At 42.9% G+C, this 26,733-nt stretch overlaps 1 protein-coding gene and 1 pseudogene across 1 annotated transcript; both read left to right on the top strand.

The window, feature by feature from the left end:
- The first annotated feature begins 851 nt into the window (after nucleotides 1–851).
- On the top strand, nucleotides 852–26,048 carry LOC110532068 (uncharacterized). The gene is made up of 2 exons (XM_021615677.3): nucleotides 852–1,137; nucleotides 24,383–26,048. Exons 1-2 carry the CDS (start codon nucleotides 972–974, stop codon nucleotides 25,372–25,374), a joined length of 1,158 nt encoding a protein of 385 aa, XP_021471352.3. The 5' UTR covers nucleotides 852–971; the 3' UTR covers nucleotides 25,375–26,048.
- LOC149981225 (uncharacterized) lies at nucleotides 17,088–20,067 on the top strand (annotated as a pseudogene).
- Nucleotides 26,049–26,733: the final 685 nt, after the last annotated feature.

Genomic DNA, 26,733 nt, shown 5'->3' on the forward strand with positions numbered 1-26,733 from the left:
GAAGTAGGTTTGAAGACGACTCTAGCACAGAGTTTCTAAACCCAGAGGTGCAACCATAGAAATACGAATTAATTCTTATTTGTATGGGCGCAACATCGCGAGACTTCCGGGAACGCTTGTGAAACAAACCAAACAAACCAACCTATGGTTTGAGAAATCAATGATCGAAGTGAAAATTCTTCCTTAGTTGTTGAACATATTATTACTCCAAACTGTTGAAGGTGACAGGTATGTTTTCATTTTCGTCAAAAACAACTTTTTGATTTGACGGCCTGCATATGCGCAGTTCGGCCCGAGACGACATTTGACCCGATGACTCTAGTTTGGAGTTTGACCCGTTCTACCAGCAAGAATAAGGCTGTGACCTCGGGGATTTTCCTTCAAAATAATAGTCCCACAATGAAGCTCGTAAAAAATAATATAACATTTTATAAATTTAGACAATTTGTAAGGAAATGTTAGCAGACTAAGAATTTTGTTTAACAATATTAAAAAATGAATAAAGTTAGTCGCCTTTATAGCTCAAGTAATATTATGGAATTGACATTATTGTTAACAGCACTTCTGGTTTCAAAATCTACAAAGTTTATATTCAGAGGAGCATCGCTGCAGATAATTTTGTACGGTGCAATAAATAATAGTACTTAACAAAACATTGTTGACCATTCAGGTGTAAATAATTTTTTTTTATAGAAAAAAAAAGACAATATTTAAAAAAAATACTTGTAATTATTATTTATATGATCACTAGTATGAAATATTTTGAGAATTGTGCACATTTTCCATCATTTTTACAATAATTATACATTTACAAAATGTACAGGATGGGACATTGATTCTTCCGGTGACCCGGAAGTACTTATTTATTCTTGCCTGCTTCACCGTCGGTTTGATTTAGCATACCTTGTTAGAAATAAAGAAAGATCAAGTAGCTCAACTGAAGAGGCTACCTAACTCTCATTTGACTGAAAATGTCTAAACTAGATTTGTTGCGTGTGTTTTTAAATGAGCGCTTAACTGCGGCTGCGGCGGAGATTTTCGGGGCCGTTGAGAAAACGGTAGTGGAGTATCAGGATGAGAATCATCGGCTTCGTGGACTGCTGCGGATTACACCGGGGATAAAACTATGCAAAAGAGGTTCGTTTGTAGATATACTGATAGTTACCTATAGTTCTACTAAATTCGCATACTGTTTAGGCAAATGTTCTCCATTTGTTTTTCTTTATACAACGATGGATCTGATAATGAATGCTGATAGCTTAAAATCACATTCCAATCAAATTTGATTAGTCACATGCGCTGAATACAACCGGTGTAGACCTCACAGTGAAATGCTTACGAGCCCCTAACCAAAAATGCAGTTTCAAAAAATACAGATAAGAATAATAAATAAAAGTAATTAAAGAGCAGCAGTAAAATAACAATAGCGATACTATATACAGGGGGGTACTGGTCCAGAGTCAATGTGCAGAGGCACCGGTTAGTTGGGGTAATATGTACATGTAGGTAGAGTTATTAAAGTGACTATGCATAGATGATGATAACAACAGAGAGTAGCAGCAGTGTAAAAGGGGGATCTAGGTAGCCATTTGATTCAGGAGTCTTATGGCTTGGGGGTAGAAGCTGTTTAGAAGCCTCTTGGACCTAGACGTGTGGCTCTCCAGTACCACTTGCCGTGCGGTAGCAGAGAGAACAGTCTATGACTAGGGTGGCTGGAGTCTTTGACAATTTTTAGGGCCTTCCTCTGACACTGCCTGGTATAGAGGTCCTGGATGGCAGGAATCTTGCCACCAGTGATGTACTGGGCCGTTCGCACTGCCCTCTAGTGTCTTGCAGTCGGAGGCCAAGCAGTTGCTATACCAGGCAGTGATGCAACCAGTCAGGATGCTCTCGATGGTGCAGTTATAGAACCCTTTGAGGATCTGAGACCCATGCCAAATCTTTTCAGTCTCTTGAGGGGGAATAGGTTTTGTCGTGCCCTCTTCACGGCTGTCTTGGTGTGCTTGGACCATGTTAGTTTGTTGGTGATGTGGACACCAAGGAACTTGAAGCTCTCAACCTGACGGTATCCAGCCGGTGTCTAGTGCACAAGTTACCAGCCAGCTAAATTTATGACATTAAAATGCCTATTTACTCTGGTCCATTTGACTTCTTTATCCACTGTCTCATCAGCCCAACCATGCAATTTATAAACTTGATCTCCACTATGAAAGCATCTAGACATCATCTCACATTTCCTTTAGACTAACATTTTATTTTCAACAGCGGAGATTTGTGTAAACCTTGCTGTCTGTCTCTCCGACATTTGCAACATTGTTTCAATATTCAGATTCGATCTCCAGCTGTCCCATAGTAATGGTGTCGGGACGAGACAGGCAGGCAGCTTTTCTCAGCCAGTGGAAATCATGAATCAGTATAATTTCATGGATATATACAAATATCTATCAATAGAAAACAGGTAAAACTAAACAAAGTGCAGCTAGTTTGCTGTCTTTCCAGCTTCAGTTTGAAGTGATTGTATTAGCTGTGTTGTTGGCTAGCTCCTCTGAAAAACATTGTCCTGACGAGAGAGCATATTTTCAATGCCAGGTGAAATCGCACCTCATTAGCTCATTGTTATGGATGTGTCAAAATAAAAGTCACTAGAAAACATCTTAACCAAATGCAGCTGCTGCTGTTATTCTGGCTGCACGGTTTGATGTGACTATAAGTTAGCCCTAGGTGGCTAGCTAGCAAGCAAGGGGATAAGAATGTTTCCAGCAAGTATGGCAATGGAACATTTAGACTGAACGACTGGGTCGCATCTCTGGCAACCAATAGAATGTCCAGCCGGCTTGTGTAGCAACCCTAGATTTGTGTCGGGATTAGGGTTTCAAAGGTTCGGAAACTTTCCAAAAAAGTTCCATGGGGAGTTAAGCCTGGGAATTTTGCTTAAATTCATCAAAAACGTTAGCTTATAACAGTGAACCTTTTCTGTGGGATACACATAAGGCATTTCTAGGTCTTGTGGCATATTTTGGTTAAACTATCCACAATTCATTGGAATTGCAACCCTCTGCATGCACAGTGCATTCTTCCATCACATGTACAGCTGATTCTCAAGATCTTGCACACTAATTAGATGCTATTGAGCCCACACTACGAAACCGTCTGAGCCAAGGACTACATGCTGTCTGGTAAGTTGAGATACTGGGTGGGGTGAATATATTTTATATGACAATTTTTTGTTAACTAGTAAATAGTAGCATACAGCAAAGTGGGTTTAAATAATTTCTGCTAGTTGGTTTTAGCTTGCTTGAGCCTGCTAACTGAAGAGTGTTAATTCACCTGTTTCCATACATGTTTTAAAAAAAACATTTATCTTACAAAAGGAGTTGTTTAATCTAACTGCTTAACTATTTATCTGTACATGGAATTGTATTTATTTATTTATTTTACTATTATATCATGGCACTGAAAACAATGGATGTACTCTGCAAGAGAGCCAAGGAAATGGTTAGGTATGTGAAGGGTCATCAAGTTATTGCAGCAATCTACCTCACCAAGCAAAGTGAGAAGAATAAGAGCACCACATTGAAGCTACCCAGCAACACCCGTTGGGGTGGTGTTGTCATCATGTTTGACAGTCTCCTGGAGGGGAAGGAGTCTCTTCAAGAAATGACCATATCAGTCTGCTGATATATAAACTCCTGAAACCTATAGCAGTAACCATTGCACTGATTGAGGGAGACAATGCCATCCTGTCTGATGTTCAGACTCTGCTTGCAGATGTAAGAGAAGAAATCCATACTGCTCTGTCCACTTCACTGTTGTTACAAGCAGAGGAAACTGCCCATAAATGCCGCAGCGTACATGTTGGACCCCAGGTATCTTAGCAAGAGCATCCTGTCAGGTGCAGAGATCAGCACGGCCTATGGTGTCATCACTACCGTGTCTCGCCACCTTGGCCTGGATGAGGGCAAGTTTCTTGGCAGTCTGGCAAAGTACACTTCTAAGCAAGGGCTTTGGGATGGAGATGCAATATGGCAGTCATGCCAACATATCTCATCAGCCACCTGGTGGAAGGGACTTTGTGGATCTGAGGCTCTTTCCCCTGTTGCTTTCATCATCCTCCAAATTGCACCAACATCAGCCGCCTCAGAGCGCAACTGGTCCTTCTTTGGGAACACACACCAAAACACACAACAGGGTTGAAAAATTGGTGTCCATCCGGGCAAATGTGAGGCTTTTTGAACCGGACAAGAAGCCATCCTCAACAAGGTTGAAAAGTGGCAGGGAAGATGAGGCCTCAGTCTGATATTCAAGAGGTGGACATTGAGGAGGTCAAGGGGGAAGACAACCAAAGCTTTAGTTTCTACACTATCATTTTACAGATGTTTAAAACGTTTTTGGGAGATACGATGGATCATTGGGGATCATTCAATATTCCCTTTTGTTGTTCAGTGAAATCATCCCATGTGAAGAGTCAACTAATTTAATTTAAGTTCAATTTGAAACTAGTCATTTTTATTTCTATTGAAAGGATTTAATCATTTGCAATTATGTCTAAGAAACAAACCTTTTACCTTCTCCATAAATGGTAAATATATCCAATGCAAAAAACATCTACATTTAAATGGTATTATTATACATTTGCATATATTCCCGTTAATTCACACAAAGTTTCTACCTCTGAATATTCCCCAAAATGTGCAACCCTAGTCTGGACTATATATATTTTTTGTGAAAATGTCAATCGTTATTTGAATATGTTGGTAATGCCCGAGAAGCCGGTATTTGGGGGATGTATTGGCACGATTTGCCAACACCCGTCCGTGCCAGTATATCCTTCAAACACCGGCTACCCGGGCGTTATCACGTAAATATGCAATTTTTTACGTGTGCCTTTGAAAACTTTCATAAACAAATCTCACTAGTATCTGACACCGCAAGCTCCCAGCTACTATCTAATCAACACAACATTGAACATTGACATTATCCCACCCCTGGTTAGCCACTATTGGCTTAGAAACACAAACCTATCTGCCAATTCATTTCCAGCAATATTGCCTATGTCTGTCTGTGATGCGCGTTTGTCTATCAATCCGTGTGTAGCCAGTTGATATAAGCATCTTGTGGGTCGACAGAAATACCTTCCCCAAAACCTTCTAAATTAAATGTTAACTGCAAAGTAGACTTACCTATATGTTATTTGCTAACTTTTCCATGAAATGAGCAGCAGCAGTACAGAACCATAGCTAGACCTGCACGTTCCTCTCTCGCCAGATGCACAACGAAAGGGGAATTACACTCAATAATCAATTTGTTCTTCCAAACCTAAAAAAAAGTATTCTGATGTGATTTAACCATTGACATGGGTTCAGAACATCCAATATTGTTGTTTCTCTATGAACAATTGTAGTTTTGAGAGTAGTTTGAACATGGAAACAAAACTATATGATGGAATGCTGCCTGGTTGACAACATGACCAAGCGGTGCAGATTGCTGTTCATTTGAGAAGGGCGCTCCTCCCTCACCTCTGTTGCCGGTTCATGTCACCGGGGCCACAGACTGGTGCCCTGTGGCTCAGCATAACCGAATCTGCCAAATGGCAAGAATCTGCCACGTGGGGAATCGTAGGTGGCTCGTTTCAGCTAGCTTTATCTTGTTCTTGATACCATGTCTTGTTTTGACTGAAATGTCAAATTTGCTAGCTAGCTAACCAACATCTTTAACGATGTGTTTGAGAGACAAGTGCTCATTGTGCAAATGTATTTATGTTTTCAGTAAACATTGGAGACAAAATAGTTCAATGGTGTCAACAATCGAAGCCAACTCTGTCGGTTTTGTGTTAAACAACCAACCCGTCTATACACCAATCCAGCTGTTAGCTGTGAATGTGTAGCCTACAAGATGAAATGAACAACTGAAGCAAAAAGCGATTCATATGAGTATATTTAAAATAGGAATATAGTTTGTCATAAAAATCTTTTTGATATGGCATGTCAATGTATACAGTCTTACCTATTATAACTATTCAACCCACATTGGATTTGAAATCAAAAAAAATGTCACTGATCTACACAAAATACTCATGTCAAAGTGAAAAGAATTCCAATTTATGAAAAATATATTTACAAAAAAAGAAAAAGCTCACCAAATCACATAAGTTGCATGGCCATAATAGGTAGCAATAATAGATGTTAACATAATTTTTAAATGACTACCCCATCTCTGTGCCCCACACATACAGATAATTAATTGTAAGGTCCCTCAGTCATGTAGTGGATTTCAAGCACAGATTAAATCAAAGACCAGGGAGCTTCTCCATACCTTGCAAAGAAGGGCACCGATTTAGTATATTGGTAAACATGTAAAACGCTGACATTTATTTAACCTTTATTTTATTAGGGAATCATACTGAGAAAAATGTCTCTTTTTATAGATGAGCCTTGAATTACAGAAATTACACACGTCAACATTATAAATACAAAATTCAAGCAAAAAGAAAAACACGGTCAAAAAAACAAACCCATTCATCAGTAATACGGTCCTCAATCAGCTTTCTGAGTTGACCTAGAGGCACCAGAACATCACATTCATCAGTAATACGGTCCTCAATCAGCTTTCTGAGTTGACCTAGAGGCACCAGAACATCACATTCATCAGTAATACGGTCCTCAATCAGCTTTCTGAGTTGACCTAGAGGCACCAGAACATCACATTCATCAGTAATACGGTCCTCAATCAGCTTTCTGAGTTGACCTAGAGGCACCAGAACATCACATTCATCAGTAATACGGTCCTCAATCAGCTTTCTGAGTTGACCTAGGAGGCACCAGAACATCACATTCATCAGTAATACGGTCCTCAATCAGCTTTCTGAGTTGACCTAGAGGCACCAGAACATCACATTCATCAGTAATACGGTCCTCAATCAGCTTTCTGAGTTGACCTAGAGGCACCAGAACATCACATTCATCAGTAATACGGTCCTCAATCAGCTTTCTGAGTTGACCTAGAGGCACCAGAACATCACATTCATCAGTAATACGGTCCTCAATCAGCTTTCTGAGTTGACCTAGAGGCACCAGAACATCACATTCATCAGTAATACGGTCCTCAATCAGCTTTCTGAGTTGACCTAGAGGCACCAGAACATCACATTCATCAGTAATACGGTCCTCAATCAGCTTTCTGAGTTGACCTAGAGGCACCAGAACATCACATTCATCAGTAATACGGTCCTCAATCAGCTTTCTGAATGGACCTAGAGGCACCAGAACATCACATTCATCAGTAATACGGTCCTCAATCAGCTTTCTGAATGGACCTAGAGGCACCAGAACATCACATTCATCAGTAATACGGTCCTCAATCAGCTTTCTGAGTTGACCTAGAGGCACCAGAACATCACATTCATCAGTAATACGGTCCTCAATCAGCTTTCTGAGTTGACCTAGAGGCACCAGAACATCACATTCATCAGTAATACGGTCCTCAATCAGCTTTCTGAGTTGACCTAGAGGCACCAGAACATCACATTCATCAGTAATACGGTCCTCAATCAGCTTTCTGAGTTGACCTAGAGGCACCAGAACATCACATTCATCAGTAATACGGTCCTCAATCAGCTTTCTGAGTTGACCTAGAGGCACCAGAACATCACATTCATCAGTAATACGGTCCTCAATCAGCTTTCTGAATGGACCTAGAGGCACCAGAACATCACATTCATCAGTAATACGGTCCTCAATCAGCTTTCTGAGTTGACCTAGAGGCACCAGAACATCACATTCATCAGTAATACGGTCCTCAATCAGCTTTCTGAATGGACCTAGAGGCACCAGAACATCACATTCATCAGTAATACGGTCCTCAATCAGCTTTCTGAGTTGACCTAGAGGCACCAGAACATCACATTCATCAGTAATACGGTCCTCAATCAGCTTTCTGAATGGACCTAGAGGCACCAGAACATCACATTCATCAGTAATACGGTCCTCAATCAGCTTTCTGAGTTGACCTAGAGGCACCAGAACATCACATTCATCAGTAATACGGTCCTCAATCAGCTTTCTGAATGGACCTAGAGGCACCAGAACATCACATTCATCAGTAATACGGTCCTCAATCAGCTTTCTGAATGGACCTAGAGGCACCAGAACATCACATTCATCAGTAATACGGTCCTCAATCAGCTTTCTGAGTTGACCTAGAGGCACCAGAACATCACATTCATCAGTAATACGGTCCTCAATCAGCTTTCTGAGTTGACCTAGAGGCACCAGAACATCACATTCATCAGTAATACGGTCCTCAATCAGCTTTCTGAGTTGACCTAGAGGCACCAGAACATCACATTCATCAGTAATACGGTCCTCAATCAGCTTTCTGAGTTGACCTAGAGGCACCAGAACATCACATTCATTAGTAATACGGTCCTCAATCAGCTTTCTGAGTTGACCTAGAGGCACCAGAACATCACATTCATCAGTAATACGGTCCTCAATCAGCTTTCTGAGTTGACCTAGAGGCACCAGAACATCACATTCATCAGTAATACGGTCCTCAATCAGCTTTCTGAGTTGACCTAGAGGCACCAGAACATCACATTCATCAGTAATACGGTCCTCAATCAGCTTTCTGAGTTGACCTAGAGGCACCAGAACATCACATTCATCAGTAATACGGTCCTCAATCAGCTTTCTGAGTTGACCTAGAGGCACCAGAACATCACATTCATCAGTAATACGGTCCTCAATCAGCTTTCTGAATGGACCTAGAGGCACCAGAACATCACATTCATCAGTAATACGGTCCTCAATCAGCTTTCTGAATGGACCTAGAGGCACCAGAACATCACATTCATCAGTAATACGGTCCTCAATCAGCTTTCTGAGTTGACCTAGAGGCACCAGAACATCACATTCATCAGTAATACGGTCCTCAATCAGCTTTCTGAATGGACCTAGAGGCACCAGAACATCACATTCATCAGTAATACGGTCCTCAATCAGCTTTCTGAGTTGACCTAGAGGCACCAGAACATCACATTCATCAGTAATACGGTCCTCAATCAGCTTTCTGAGTTGACCTAGAGGCACCAGAACATCACATTCATCAGTAATACGGTCCTCAATCAGCTTTCTGAGTTGACCTAGAGGCACCAGAACATCACATTCATTAGTAATACGGTCCTCAATCAGCTTTCTGAGTTGACCTAGAGGCACCAGAACATCACATTCATCAGTAATACGGTCCTCAATCAGCTTTCTGAGTTGACCTAGAGGCACCAGAACATCACATTCATCAGTAATACGGTCCTCAATCAGCTTTCTGAGTTGACCTAGAGGCACCAGAACATCACATTCATCAGTAATACGGTCCTCAATCAGCTTTCTGAGTTGACCTAGAGGCACCAGAACATCACATTCATCAGTAATACGGTCCTCAATCAGCTTTCTGAGTTGACCTAGGAGGCACCAGAACATCACATTCATCAGTAATACGGTCCTCAATCAGCTTTCTGAGTTGACCTAGAGGCACCAGAACATCACATTCATCAGTAATACGGTCCTCAATCAGCTTTCTGAGTTGACCTAGAGGCACCAGAACATCACATTCATCAGTAATACGGTCCTCAATCAGCTTTCTGAGTTGACCTAGAGGCACCAGAACATCACATTCATCAGTAATACGGTCCTCAATCAGCTTTCTGAGTTGACCTAGAGGCACCAGAACATCACATTCATCAGTAATACGGTCCTCAATCAGCTTTCTGAGTTGACCTAGAGGCACCAGAACATCACATTCATCAGTAATACGGTCCTCAATCAGCTTTCTGAGTTGACCTAGAGGCACCAGAACATCACATTCATCAGTAATACGGTCCTCAATCAGCTTTCTGAATGGACCTAGAGGCACCAGAACATCACATTCATCAGTAATACGGTCCTCAATCAGCTTTCTGAATGGACCTAGAGGCACCAGAACATCACATTCATCAGTAATACGGTCCTCAATCAGCTTTCTGAGTTGACCTAGAGGCACCAGAACATCACATTCATCAGTAATACGGTCCTCAATCAGCTTTCTGAGTTGACCTAGAGGCACCAGAACATCACATTCATCAGTAATACGGTCCTCAATCAGCTTTCTGAGTTGACCTAGAGGCACCAGAACATCACATTCATCAGTAATACGGTCCTCAATCAGCTTTCTGAGTTGACCTAGAGGCACCAGAACATCACATTCATCAGTAATACGGTCCTCAATCAGCTTTCTGAGTTGACCTAGAGGCACCAGAACATCACATTCATCAGTAATACGGTCCTCAATCAGCTTTCTGAATGGACCTAGAGGCACCAGAACATCACATTCATCAGTAATACGGTCCTCAATCAGCTTTCTGAGTTGACCTAGAGGCACCAGAACATCACATTCATCAGTAATACGGTCCTCAATCAGCTTTCTGAATGGACCTAGAGGCACCAGAACATCACATTCATCAGTAATACGGTCCTCAATCAGCTTTCTGAGTTGACCTAGAGGCACCAGAACATCACATTCATCAGTAATACGGTCCTCAATCAGCTTTCTGAATGGACCTAGAGGCACCAGAACATCACATTCATCAGTAATACGGTCCTCAATCAGCTTTCTGAGTTGACCTAGAGGCACCAGAACATCACATTCATCAGTAATACGGTCCTCAATCAGCTTTCTGAATGGACCTAGAGGCACCAGAACATCACATTCATCAGTAATACGGTCCTCAATCAGCTTTCTGAATGGACCTAGAGGCACCAGAACATCACATTCATCAGTAATACGGTCCTCAATCAGCTTTCTGAGTTGACCTAGAGGCACCAGAACATCACATTCATCAGTAATACGGTCCTCAATCAGCTTTCTGAGTTGACCTAGAGGCACCAGAACATCACATTCATCAGTAATACGGTCCTCAATCAGCTTTCTGAGTTGACCTAGAGGCACCAGAACATCACATTCATCAGTAATACGGTCCTCAATCAGCTTTCTGAGTTGACCTAGAGGCACCAGAACATCACATTCATTAGTAATACGGTCCTCAATCAGCTTTCTGAGTTGACCTAGAGGCACCAGAACATCACATTCATCAGTAATACGGTCCTCAATCAGCTTTCTGAGTTGACCTAGAGGCACCAGAACATCACATTCATCAGTAATACGGTCCTCAATCAGCTTTCTGAGTTGACCTAGAGGCACCAGAACATCACATTCATCAGTAATACGGTCCTCAATCAGCTTTCTGAGTTGACCTAGAGGCACCAGAACATCACATTCATCAGTAATACGGTCCTCAATCAGCTTTCTGAGTTGACCTAGGAGGCACCAGAACATCACATTCATCAGTAATACGGTCCTCAATCAGCTTTCTGAGTTGACCTAGAGGCACCAGAACATCACATTCATCAGTAATACGGTCCTCAATCAGCTTTCTGAGTTGACCTAGAGGCACCAGAACATCACATTCATCAGTAATACGGTCCTCAATCAGCTTTCTGAGTTGACCTAGAGGCACCAGAACATCACATTCATCAGTAATACGGTCCTCAATCAGCTTTCTGAGTTGACCTAGAGGCACCAGAACATCACATTCATCAGTAATACGGTCCTCAATCAGCTTTCTGAGTTGACCTAGAGGCACCAGAACATCACATTCATCAGTAATACGGTCCTCAATCAGCTTTCTGAGTTGACCTAGAGGCACCAGAACATCACATTCATCAGTAATACGGTCCTCAATCAGCTTTCTGAATGGACCTAGAGGCACCAGAACATCACATTCATCAGTAATACGGTCCTCAATCAGCTTTCTGAATGGACCTAGAGGCACCAGAACATCACATTCATCAGTAATACGGTCCTCAATCAGCTTTCTGAGTTGACCTAGAGGCACCAGAACATCACATTCATCAGTAATACGGTCCTCAATCAGCTTTCTGAATGGACCTAGAGGCACCAGAACATCACATTCATCAGTAATACGGTCCTCAATCAGCTTTCTGAGTTGACCTAGAGGCACCAGAACATCACATTCATCAGTAATACGGTCCTCAATCAGCTTTCTGAGTTGACCTAGAGGCACCAGAACATCACATTCATCAGTAATACGGTCCTCAATCAGCTTTCTGAGTTGACCTAGAGGCACCAGAACATCACATTCATTAGTAATACGGTCCTCAATCAGCTTTCTGAGTTGACCTAGAGGCACCAGAACATCACATTCATCAGTAATACGGTCCTCAATCAGCTTTCTGAGTTGACCTAGAGGCACCAGAACATCACATTCATCAGTAATACGGTCCTCAATCAGCTTTCTGAGTTGACCTAGAGGCACCAGAACATCACATTCATCAGTAATACGGTCCTCAATCAGCTTTCTGAGTTGACCTAGAGGCACCAGAACATCACATTCATCAGTAATAGGCTCCTCAATCAGCTTTCTGAGTTGACCTAGGAGGCACCAGAACATCACATTCATCAGTAATACGGTCCTCAATCAGCTTTCTGAGTTGACCTAGAGGCACCAGAACATCACATTCATCAGTAATACGGTCCTCAATCAGCTTTCTGAGTTGACCTAGAGGCACCAGAACATCACATTCATCAGTAATACGGTCCTCAATCAGCTTTCTGAATGGACCTAGAGGCACCAGAACATCACATTCATCAGTAATACGGTCCTCAATCAGCTTTCTGAATGGACCTAGAGGCACCAGAACATCACATTCATCAGTAATACGGTCCTCAATCAGCTTTCTGAGTTGACCTAGAGGCACCAGAACATCACATTCATCAGTAATACGGTCCTCAATCAGCTTTCTGAGTTGACCTAGAGGCACCAGAACATCACATTCATCAGTAATACGGTCCTCAATCAGCTTTCTGAGTTGACCTAGAGGCACCAGAACATCACATTCATCAGTAATACGGTCCTCAATCAGCTTTCTGAGTTGACCTAGAGGCACCAGAACATCACATTCATCAGTAATACGGTCCTCAATCAGCTTTCTGAGTTGACCTAGAGGCACCAGAACATCACATTCATCAGTAATACGGTCCTCAATCAGCTTTCTGAATGGACCTAGAGGCACCAGAACATCACATTCATCAGTAATACGGTCCTCAATCAGCTTTCTGAGTTGACCTAGAGGCACCAGAACATCACATTCATCAGTAATACGGTCCTCAATCAGCTTTCTGAATGGACCTAGAGGCACCAGAACATCACATTCATCAGTAATACGGTCCTCAATCAGCTTTCTGAGTTGACCTAGAGGCACCAGAACATCACATTCATCAGTAATACGGTCCTCAATCAGCTTTCTGAATGGACCTAGAGGCACCAGAACATCACATTCATCAGTAATACGGTCCTCAATCAGCTTTCTGAGTTGACCTAGAGGCACCAGAACATCACATTCATCAGTAATACGGTCCTCAATCAGCTTTCTGAATGGACCTAGAGGCACCAGAACATCACATTCATCAGTAATATGGTCCTCAATCAGCTTTCTGAGTTGACCTAGAGGCACCAGAACATCACATTCATCAGTAATACGGTCCTCAATCAGCTTTCTGAGTTGACCTAGAGGCACCAGAACATCACATTCATCAGTAATACGGTCCTCAATCAGCTTTCTGAGTTGACCTAGAGGCACCAGAACATCACATTCATCAGTAATACGGTCCTCAATCAGCTTTCTGAATGGACCTAGAGGCACCAGAACATCACATTCATCAGTAATACGGTCCTCAATCAGCTTTCTGAATGGACCTAGAGGCACCAGAACATCACATTCATCAGTAATACGGTCCTCAATCAGCTTTCTGAGTTGACCTAGAGGCACCAGAACATCACATTCATCAGTAATACGGTCCTCAATCAGCTTTCTGAGTTGACCTAGAGGCACCAGAACATCACATTCATCAGTAATACGGTCCTCAATCAGCTTTCTGAGTTGACCTAGAGGCACCAGAACATCACATTCATTAGTAATACGGTCCTCAATCAGCTTTCTGAGTTGACCTAGAGGCACCAGAACATCACATTCATCAGTAATACGGTCCTCAATCAGCTTTCTGAGTTGACCTAGAGGCACCAGAACATCACATTCATCAGTAATACGGTCCTCAATCAGCTTTCTGAGTTGACCTAGAGGCACCAGAACATCACATTCATCAGTAATACGGTCCTCAATCAGCTTTCTGAGTTGACCTAGAGGCACCAGAACATCACATTCATCAGTAATACGGTCCTCAATCAGCTTTCTGAGTTGACCTAGAGGCACCAGAACATCACATTCATCAGTAATACGGTCCTCAATCAGCTTTCTGAGTTGACCTAGAGGCACAAGAGCATCACATTCATCAGTAATACGGTCCTCAATCAGCTTTCTGAGTTGACCTAGAGGCACCAGAGCATCACATTCATCAGTAATACGGTCCTCAATCAGCTTTCTGAGTTGACCTAGAGGCACCAGAACATCACATTCATCAGTAATACGGTCCTCAATCAGCTTTCTGAGTTGACCTAGGAGGCACCAGAACATCACATTCATCAGTGATACGGTCCTCAATCAGCTTTCTGAGTTGACCTAGAGGCACCAGAACATCACATTCATCAGTAATACGGTCCTCAATCAGCTTTCTGAGTTGACCTAGAGGCACCAGAACATCACATTCATCAGTAATACGGTCCTCAATCAGCTTTCTGAGTTGACCTAGAGGCACCAGAACATTACATTCATCAGTAATACGGTCCTCAATCAGCTTTCTGAGTTGACCTAGAGGCACCAGAACATCACATTTAAGAACATTTTGAAGATTGTTCCGCAAATAAGCTGATTTACCTAACTCAGTAGAGACCAAAGGGAATTTCAAGACTTAGCCAGCCCTGAGACCCGGGTGTGGTAACTCGTAAGTCTAAAGACTTAGCCAGCCCTGATACCCAGGTGTGGTAACTTGTATGTCTAAAGACTTAGCCAGCACTGAGACCCGGGTGTGGTAACTCGTAAGTCTAAAGACTTAGCCAGCCCTGAGACCCGGGTGTGGTAACTTGTATGTCTAAAGACTTAGCCAGCCCTGAGACCCGGGTGTGGTAACTCGTATGTCTAAAGTGTCGTTATGACGTTAGGTGCAGTGGGACCTCTTGTAAAAGGGTTTAAAATGAAAACATAGCCATGTCTCAATCTACGTGACCTCAGAGGGCCAACCAACTTTCTGGTAGAGAATGTAGTGAGACCGTTGCCTGTATTAAAGTCCAGTGCGCTATGATAAATGGCATCTAACGGCTTTAATGAAGCGCCAGCTGCGCTCGTATAGAAGATGTCGCCATTGTCTAGCACCGGTAGGAACGTCGACTGAATAATCTGCCTCCTGTTTAGCGAGAGGCCGGACCTATTTCTATAAAAGTCATTTTTTTATACTCTGGTTCTTAACTAACGCACCAATATGCTTTTTTTAAAAGACAGCTTTTCTTCTATTCAGATGCCCAGGCATTGGTAAACAGGAACACGGTCAATATGGGCAACATCCAAAGTACATATGCTTAAATTATTGGTTATTTTTAGGCTTATAAAATATGGCTTTGGATGGTGTATCAATACACAGTCGCTACAAAAAAAGCCGGTATCCTTGCCAGAGAGGAATGAAACCAGGAATTTCACCATGAGGTCAATGGTCATTTTAAAACAGAGTTGAAAGGCTGTGAAAGGAGAGAACTGGGGATGGCTCAACAACATTGTAGTTACTCCACAATACTAACCTAAATGAAAGAGTGAAAAGGAAGCCTGTACAGAATACAAATATTCCAAGACATGCATCCTGTTTTGCAACAAGGCGGGAAAAAATGTGGCAAAGGAATGCACTTTTTGTCCTGAATACAACGCGTTTTGTTTGGGGCAAATCCAACACAACACACCACTCTTCATATTTTCAAGCACAGTGTTTGGCTGCACCATGTTATGGGCATTTCCATGTAAAAGGACCCATGAGCACCAACATGTTTTGTTCATAGGAGCATGTCAAATGAAATCTATATATTTTTTTAAATTTAAGACGTATACATTTTTCAACCATTTTCCAATTGAATTGGCTACAATGAGAAATCATAGTAGCAGGTAACCCAATTCTGGTTTGTGACTACTATCTTCCCTTCCACTGGCATACTGTTATGTTCAGCTCAAATGTTTTCTTTCTCTTTCTGACATCTGGTGGTCAAAGCAAGACTGTGAAAACAGTCTGGAGAACCCCTCACACTCCCTCTATCTTTTCTCTCTCTCCAGTAGGGATGGGTACCGACACCCGGTATTAAACGGGTATCGATAAGTATCGATAAGTTCTGACGTTATTGGTTCTGCTTTCGGGACTGGAGAATTTAAGAAAATACATTTCCTATTTATTATTGCTACATAAACGTTATCTTGCACATTTTATCTCACCAACCATTTCTAATTTGCGATTAGATGAAGACGTTCGTCTATGATGCATTTTTGCAATCCAGAAGAGAGATCTCTCTCGCGTGGAGCCTGTCTCACATGCTACAGAACACACACGAGAAAGGCCCCGCTCTTAATTAGGACGATGGCGGAGAGAACGAAACGTTCAAAAGTGTGGTTACACTTCACCAGAGTCGATGCTGACAATGCTCGTTGCCGCAAGTGCAACAAGACTTTGCTCGTGTTTCCGCCCTTACAAGCAAATCTGTCCAAACATCTATTGAAAGTGCATCATGTGCAGAGAAATGCACAGTTTGACTGCCCAGCTCGCAGTTCATCTCTCGTTGTCTGATCTACGTTAGGTATGTATGCTAGCAGCTTAGAGCCCACACACGGAGTTAACTAGATTATGCAAACATGGGTTCATGATCAAAAGCAACCATTAGCCAGCTGATTGTTTAGCTATGGGTGCGTTCATAACTTAAATCACCCATTTAAAGATGTTGCAACTTTTTTGTTAAAGTTGCAGCTACAATGAACCAACCCACTCCTCCCTCTAATACCGCTGGTCCAAGCCAAAGACCAGCCCAAAGCCCCTTCACGCTGGCAGCTAGTGGGAGGATGACTGAGGAGAGGGTGAATGAGTGCCACCTAGCCGTGACCAAGTTCATAGTGAAAGGGCTACACCCCTTTGCAACAGTGGAGTCCAAGGGCTTTAGGTAACAGTCTGTCAGTATATACTGAGTTGTATTCATTTTTAGGATATGGTAGTATAAAAGGATTGTATGTTAGTCCCATCACTCTACAATACACAACAACACAATAATTAAATAATGATAATTCAATACATGGAAACAATCTTTCTTTTTTCTTTTTTACTGTAGGGAGATGAGCAAGGCACTCAACCACAAAAATACCCCTCCCTCCAGGAGTTACCTCAGTGACACATTCATTCCTACCTGATGTGTTGTAGAAAAGTGATCACTGAGCTGAAGGACGTGCCAAAGCTGGTGTCGTGTCTTTGAATATTCCGGATTAAGTGATATGATATATTCTATAAAATCCTTTCTCCGTAATCAATATTACCTGATTGAGCAATACAAAATTGTGTTTCACTATTTATTTACTAAATACCTAACTAATCACACAGAATGAATCATACCTTGATTACAAATTACGTCATAAAGGAAAATGTCCCTAGCGGGCGGAACAGATATGACAGCTGGTTACACAAAAGAAAAGGGGCTGGGTTTGAGTGAAAGAGCGGGAAGACTGAGGGACAAAGGAAGAAGCTGTGCTATCGTAAATACAGTATTTTATGCATTCTAAATTACCGCCCATTTGGAAAAGGAAAATGCAATAAATATTTTGGTAGGTTGGTGGTAGATTGAAGGCTGGATGGTAGATGGAAGGCCGTGTTTCCAAACCGAGTCCTTTGTCCTTTGAAGAATGTCTCTGGTGGTCAATTGGATACGTTGTAGTAACATCATTGTGTGATAGACGGGATACTCTGTCTGTTCCTTCCTAACCCTCGTTTGCAGCTGCTGTTGCTAACTCAACGGCTAGGAGGTATCACTTCTGTAGTGAATAAGAGTTCAAAGTTCATACCATTCGCAACCAAAGCTCACGCTGATGTTGGCTTCGTTCTGTAGTTATTATCTGAACCATTCTGACATCGGACCGTCATCCTCACATCCTCGGAACAGGAGGTTATATTGTTGTCAAGGCCTTATATTGGAAGGGAGAGGAGGGCGTGTTTGAAAAGTTTTATAACCCATGTCCCTTCACAGGGGCGGGCCACTGATTGAGCAGAGCCCTAACCTTATGAAAACCCAAATCTCTCATTTGGTAGCTAAAATTACATTTCATCTCTTCACCAATAATTTTATATTCAAACATTTAAATTGAACAACAATTCCATGTGAATCCGATAATTGATGTGTAGACTTTCCACTGTAGAGTTTGTCATCTTATCATCGATGAGAATGTCTCAGATGACAACCGAACTGACATCATATTCATTAAGTACCACCGCATATGTTCAATTGGTTGGATTACCAGAATATAGTTAATTTCCCCCCACCTCCTGATGTTCCCAGGATCTCTGTTAACCAAGGGGTTTTCAAATTTCACATTAGTAGGGTAGAGAGAGGAAAAAGGGGGGAAGAGGTATTTATGACTGTCATAAACCTACCCCCAGGCCAACGTCATGACACTGGCCATCACATCAGACGGGACCAGCCTCAGGACCACTATCTCACTGTTAGTGTGCTACACAAGCCAGGGGCAGTGTAAAACAGAAGTTTCTCCAGCAGGACAGTGTACAAATCGCAATCTGGTGAAGTAGTGGCAGAGGCGATTTCTGGAAGAGTTTGAGAGAGCCGAGGAAGATTGTAGCCGCAACTGTTGATAATGCTGGCAATATGGATGTTGCCATCAAGTGGCTACACATCCTAAAAATAGGACGCTTTGCGCACACATTGAATCTGGCAGCACAGAAAATCTACTAAATGGGCAGTCTGAAGCAGAGCAGTGGTTGTGTGGTTCAAGAGATCCTCGAAGTCCAAAAGAGTCTTGAAGGAAAAGCAGCAGCTCCTTGGTAAGAAGCCAGTTCAATCTATTAAGGTATTATTTAGAAATGTTCGCATTTAACAATTTAATTCAATTTTCAAGTAATTAAATAATGAAATGCATGTTTTTTTTTGTTGTTTCAGGCCTTCCCGCAACACTCACTCATCCTTGATGTCAAGACCAGATGGAACTATCCAACGATAGAGAGATTCATGGAGCAGTATCCAGCGATCCAAGCAGCATCCTTGGACCCCACGACTGCGAAAAGCAATGACCAAGGACAACCTGGACCGTCTGAAGGACGAGGACTTCCTTAAGACTGAGGAGTTTGTCCAGCTCATGGGAATCCTCTATACATCCACACTGTGTGTGTCATGTGACAAGAAGGCCACCTGTGGACAGATCATACCCATCCTCCAAAAACTGGAGGAGCACTTCACTGTGAAGAATGAAGATACAACGTTTGTGGCAACCGTCAAAGAGAAGGTGTGGGAGAACCTCTCCGAGCGCTATCAGGATGAGGACATTCAAGCCTTCCTGCATGAGACCGCAGCAATGGACCCCGGATTTAAAGGGAGGCCGGTGAGTGACGCCGTCTGGGACAGGCTGAGGAAGGCAACTGTTGAGGCCAATGTGACAGGAGCGACACCAAGGCTGTCAGAGGAGCAGACGGACACGGAGCACCAGCAACAGGAGGAGTCTGAAGGAGAAGGAGAGGAAATGGAGCAGTCCCTCCATTGTACAAAACAAGGAGTGCCTTGGAGGAGCTGTTCTCAGAGGACGACAGGGAGTTGAGGTTGACGATCCAACAGGACACCTTGTCCCTCACCCTCAGCGAGCGTGTTGACCTAGAGGTGGAGCTCTACGAAGGCCTGCCTCCCATCCCCATGGCTGAAGATCCTGTGATGTAGTGGTGGGAGAAGAGATACTCTGCCCCTCACAAACATTGCAACAAGCTACCTCTGTGCTCAAGCGCCCTCCACCCCTAGTGAGAGGGTATTTTAGACAGCAGGGAACACAATAAGCTAGGAGATGCCCCGACTTCTGCCAGAGAAGGCAAATATGTTGATCTTTCTCCAGAAGAACTGCAAAGAACTGTTAGTCCTTCTGCAGCCTACCTGCAGCCCCCCCCCCCCGTGTTGTTCTATACCACTGTCTTTTCTTTTACAGCCTACCTGCAGGCCCCACCCATGTTGTTCTATACCACTGTCTTTTCTTTTACAGCCTACCTGCAGGCCCCACCCGTGTTCTATACCACTGTCTTATCTTCTGCAGCCTACCTGCAGGCCCCACCCGTGTTGTTCTATACCACTGTCTTTTCTTTTACAGCCTACCTGCAGGCCCCACCCGTGTTGTTCTATACCACTGTCTTTTCATTTACAGCCTACCTGCAGGCCCCACCCGTGTTGTTCTATACCACTGTCTTATCTTCTGCAGCCTACCTGCAGGCCCCACCCGTGTTGTTCTATACCACTGTCTTATCTTTTACAGCCTACCTGCAGGCCCCACCCGTGTTGTTCTATACCACTGTCTTATCTTCTGCAGCCTACCTGCAGGCCCCACCCGTGTTGTTCTATACCACTGTCTTTTCTTTTACAGCCTACCTGCAGGCCCCACCCGTGTTGTTCTATACCACTGTCTTATCTTCTGCAGCCTACCTGCAGGCCCCACCCGTGTTGTTCTATACCACTGTCTTTTCTTTTACAGCCTACCTGCAGGCCCCACCCGTGTTGTTCTATACCACTGTCTTTTCTTTTACAGCCTACCTGCAGGCCCCACCCGTGTTGTTCTATACCACTGTCTTTTCTTTTACAGCCTACCTGCAGGCCCCACCCGTGTTGTTCTATACCACTGTCTTATCTTTTACAGCCTACCTGCAGGCCCCACTCGTGTTTTTCTATACCACTGTCTTATCTTCTGCAGCCTACCTGCAGGCCCCACCCGTGTTGTTCTATACCACTGTCTTTTCTTTTACAGCCTACCTGCAGGCCCCACTCGTGTTGTTCTATACCACTGTCTTTTCTTTTACAGCCTACCTGCAGGCCCCACCCGTGTTGTTCTATACCACTGTCTTATCTTTTACAGCCTACCTGCAGGCCCCACCCGTGTTGTTCTATACCACTGTCTTTTCTTTTACAGCCTACCTGCAGGCCCCACCCGTGTTGTTCTATACCACTGTCTTATCTTTTACAGCCTACCTGCAGGCCCCACCCGTGTTGCTCTATACCACTGTCTTTTCTTTTACAGCCTACCTGCAGGCCCCACCCGTGTTGTTCTATACCACTGTCTTTTCTTTTACAGCCTACCTGCAGGCCCCACCCGTGTTGTTCTATACCACTGTCTTTTCTTTTACAGCCTACCTGCAGGCCCCACCCGTGTTGTTCTATACCACTGTCTTATCTTTTACAGCCTACCTGCAGGCCCCCCCCCCGTGTTGTTCTATACCACTGTCTTTTCTTTTACAGCCTACCTGCAGGCCCCACCCGTGTTGTTCTATACCACTGTCTTTTCTTTTACAGCCTACCTGCAGGCCCCACCCGTGTTGTTCTATACCACTGTCTTTTCTTTTACAGCCTACCTGCAGGCCCCACCCGTGTTGTTCTATACCACTGTCTTTTCTTTTACAGCCTACCTGCAGGCCCCACCCGTGTTGTTCTTTACCACTGTCTTTTCTTTTGCAGGAAAATATATTGTTCATTTCATTTGTTTTACATTACCATCACAACATTAGTCTATAATAGTGATTTGTTATTAAAAACATTGCTGTTTCTTTTGCTGTAAATCATTTATTTAACATTTCAGAAAATAAAGCTATGTTCTGTTCTTAATTTGTTTTGGGGTTTTTTTCTCGTAAAAAATAAGAATACCGTTAAAGTACCGGATCGATAAGCAGTATCGGTAAGAGTAGTAACACCGTTCAAATCTTACCGATACCCATCCATACTCTCCCGTTAATGACACCCCCCCCCCCCCCCCCCCCCCCCCGGATCTATCTGACACCTACCCTCTTTCCATTTACTGTAGCAAGCATCCTCACCCACTGAGCACCAACCGACACCGGACGTCCACGGACGGACCAAATCTAAGCCAATCATAGATCACGTCTATGTTTCACAAGTTTGGATAGCACAGTACTGTACAGTAGAGCACACGAGTATAATGTACTGTACTGAACGTAGCTACTTTACTGTACTGGGCTGTACTGTGATGTCAAAACTTGTGAAGCATAGACATTTATGATTGGTCCTTACCAACCAAATTTGTGTTTGCTTGGGGTGGAGGGTATTACATATTTCTACTTTTTGTGTATCTATTCAGGATACATCACCATGACGATAAAGGTATTGATAACCATAATTATGCAGTTTTGTGTGGTTCAGGTCAGGGACCCATAATTGTAATTATGTTACTGGATTTACTGGATCCACTTCACTTAGTTCAATAACCAAAATATATATTTTTCAATCTCAAGGTGTCATGTCACAGCTGACATCCCATTCTTGCTGCAGGCATCTTTGAATCTTGATTCGGAGCAGATATTTAAGAGTTTTGGGAAAGCGTGGTCACGAAAAATTAACTGAGGGAAGTTTTACTGAAATTCTGTTACCTAACTTTGCATTTGCACAGTAAAATGTTCTGTGGAAATTGTTTAAATTAGTCCTTGTGCATAGAGTTGTGGTTTGATAAACTTTGAAATCAATGTTTTTGTTTGGTAACATTTTGAAGTGAAAAATCAGAGTTTCTGTAATAATTCTGTTACTGTAGAATTGTCTGTAGGCTTGTCATATAATGGGCAAATATTGCATAATCCAGGTGTGTAAAGAGACTTTTACCCATAAAGACTCAGCTGTAATCACTGCCAAAGGTGATTCTAACATGTACTGGCTCAGGGTGAATATTTATCTAATAACGATTTAGATATATTTGATTTAAAATGTGTGTGTATGTACAGTGCCTTGCGAAAGTATTTGGCCCCCTTGAACTTTGCGACCTTTTGCCACATTTCAGGCTTCAAACATAAAGATATAAAACTGTATTTTTTTTGTGAAGAATCAACAACAAGTGGGATACAATCATGAAGTGGAACGACATTTATTGGATATTTCAAACTTTTTTAACAAATCAAAAACTGAAAAATTGGGCGTGAAAAAACTGAAAGATTATTCAGCCCCCTTAAGTTAATACTTTGTAGCGCCACCTTTTGCTGCGATTACAGCTGTAAGTCGCTTGGGGTATGTCTCTATCAGTTTTGCACATCGAGAGACTGAAATTTTTTCCCATTCCTCCTTGCAAAACAGCTCGAGCTCAGTGAGGTTGGATGGAGAGCATTTGTGAACAGCAATTTTCAGTTCTTTCCACAGATTCGATTGGATTCAGGTCTGGACTTTGACTTGGCCATTCTAACACCTGGATATGTTTATTTTTGAACCATTCCATTGTAGATTTTGCTTTATGTTTTGGATCATGACTGATTGTTGTCCTATGGACAGAGTCTCCCACCTCAGCTGTAGATCTCTGCAGTGATCATGGGCCTCTTGGCTGCATCTCTGATCAGTCTTCTCCTTGTATGAGCTGAAAGTTTAGAGGGACGGCCAGGTCTTGGTAGATTTGCAGTGGTCTGATACTCCTTCCATTTCAATATTATCGCTTGCACAGTGCTCCTTGGGATGTTTAAAGCTTGGGAAATCTTTTTGTATTCAAATCCGGCTTTAAACTTCTTCACAACAGTATCTCGGACCTGCCTGGTGTGTTCCTTGTTCTTCATGATGCTCTCTGCGCTTTTAACGGACCTCTGAGACTATCACAGTGCAGGTGCATTTATACGGAGACTTGATTACACACAGGTGGATTGTATTTATCATCATTAGTCATTTAGGTCAACATTGGATCATTCAGAGATCCTCACTGAACTTCTGGAGAGAGTTTGCTGCACTGAAAGTAAAGGGGCTGAATAATTTTGCACGCCCAATTTTTCAGTTTTTGATTTGTTAAAAAAGTTTGAAATATCCAATAAATGTCGTTCCACTTCATGATTGTGTCCCACTTGTTGTTGATTATTCACAAAAAATACAGTTTTATATCTTTATGTTTGAAGCCTGAAATGTGGCAAAAGGTCGCAAAGTTCAAGGGGGCCGAATACTTTCGCAAGGCACTGTATGTATATGTGTGTGTATGTGTATATATATATATATTTCTTCCACTTTGACATTATCATATTTTGTGTGGATTGTTGACAAAAACAAAAAGGTATTAAATCCATTTTACAATGTGAAGAAATCCGGGGGGTGAATACTTATGATGATAGGCACCTGTCGATAACCACTTCTCCTCCTCCTTCCCTCCAGACTCCCTGCAGCTCTCTCTCGCTGTCTCTGAAGAGGAGGTTCCCTCTGAGCAGCAGCACTGTGAGCATGAGTGGAGCCCCAGTCTGGGGCAGGAGGACCCTGAGCCCACACAGATTAAAGAGGAACAGGAGGAAGTCAGGACCAGTCAGAGGGAAGAGCAGCTTCAAGGGCTGGAGGCTGATATCATAGAGTTCCAATTCACTCCTTCCTGTGTGAAAAGTGAATGTGATCAGGAGGACCCACTTTGGTCCTTGACCCTTCCCCAAACCCAGACTGTGGAGAACAGAGAGAGTGATCCTAAACATTTTGGCACTGTGACCCACCTAAAGGGTTTTGATATTCCCTGTGACCCTCCAGATAATCAAAGCAATGCGTCCAGCCACAGCTCAGCCAAAAGCAGCGACCCACTAGGACATGACAGCAGCCAACCATTGGATCCGAACCTACCAATGGGGGAACATTGTTCCATACCCAGCACCATATCTATAAAAGCTTACCGTTGCCGGGACTGTGGCAAAACGTTTCCTCTGAAAGCGGGCCTGCAGAGGCATGTGAATCTCGACAAGAAGAGACTCAGTGAATGCCACTTCTGCAAAAAACAGTACAACTCCACATGTAAACTCAAGGCCCATGCCCGACTATGTCACGGCGGGAAACCCAGCACCTGCCCCTTCTGTGGCAAGACCTTCAAACACAAAGGACATCTGTCTAGGCACATGAGTATTCACACAGGAGAGAAACCATTTAGCTGTGGTGACTGTGGGAAAAGCTTCAATCAGAAGGGGGGCCTAGGAAGACATATACTGACTCACACAGGAGAGAAACCTTTTAGCTGTCATTTTTGCTGTAAAAGCTTCAGGCAGAAAAGGGATCTAAGGAGGCATATACTGATTCACACAGGAGAGAAACCATATTGCTGTGGCGACTGCGGTAAAGGCTTCATTCGCAAGGAGCACCTAACTGCACATATGCGGACTCACACAGGAGAGTAGAGATTTATCTGTGGTGACTGCGGGAAAAGCTTAAATTGTAAGGAGAAGCTGAGAATTCATATATGGACTCTCACAGGGGAGAAATCATTTATCTGTGATGACTGCTAGAATTGTTTAATTACGAAGACTAAGTGCTCTATTCAATCAGTATTTTGGAAGTTCAGCGTGATTGCCATTACATTTCAATGTTGCTGAGTTAGCGGAGACTGTGTTCACGATAAACACTGCATACTCAATCAGAATTTACCTTAACATTTCTATTGTGCAATCTGTAACGCTTCAGCGATATAGAGCCCAAACCTAACATATTTACGGACTCACACAGGGGAGAAATCATTTAGCTGTGGTGACCGCGGGGAAAGCCTCAATAAGAAGGGGGACCTAACCAGGCATATACTGACACACAGGAGAGATATCAGATGGCTGCCCAGTTTGTGGTAAAAGAGTCACTCAGAAGGTAAACCTACTGAAGCATGGAAAAAGAACATACACAAACAAGAAACTGAAAGAAGGAAGAAAATGGACTTAGATGTTCTGTCAGAAGATGGGAATAAAAATCAACTGTGGATCATTCATGCTGTGTATTTTAAAGAGATAGATACATTATGGATTTACTTTTGTAAAATGTTCTATGTACATAAAGTTTGATTGGATTTAAATGATTAAGAAATGAACCAGGAGTAGTGCATTTATTATGGGAATCTCACCGCTCTACTGTTCTGTTGATGTTTTCACCTTATTAGAAACTGGAATATCTGGATGGGAAAAATATACACTGCTCAAAAAAATAAAGGGAACACTAAAATAACACATCCTAGATCTGAATGAATGAAATATTCTTATTAAATACTTTTTTCTTTACATAGTTGACTGTGCTGACAACAAAATCACACAAAAATTATCAATGGAAATCAAATTTATCAACCCATGGCGGTCTGGATTTGGAGTCACACTCAAAATTAAAGTCGAAAACCACACTACAGGCGGACCCAACTTTGATGTCCTTAAAACAAGTCAAAATGAGGCTCAGTAGTGTGTGTGTGGCCTCCCTACAACACCTGGGCATGCTCCTGATGAGGTGGCGGATGGTCTCCTGAAGGATCTCCTCCCAGACCTGGACTAAAGCATCCGCCAACTCCTGGACAGTCTGTGGTGCAACGTGGAGTTGGTGGATGGAGCGAGACATGATGTCCCAGATGTGCTCAATTGGATTCAGGTCTGGGGAACGGGCGGGCCAGTCCATAGCATCAATGCGTTCCTCTTGTAGTGCTGACACACTCCAGCCACATGAGGTCTAGCATTGTCTTGCATTAGGAGGAACCCAGGGCCAACCGCACCAGCATATGGTCTCACAAGGGG

The sequence above is a fragment of the Oncorhynchus mykiss genome, chromosome 9 (assembly GCF_057628025.1).
Source record: "Oncorhynchus mykiss isolate SJ-2025 chromosome 9, ASM5762802v1, whole genome shotgun sequence".
NCBI classification, from domain to species: Eukaryota; Metazoa; Chordata; class Actinopteri; order Salmoniformes; family Salmonidae; genus Oncorhynchus; species Oncorhynchus mykiss.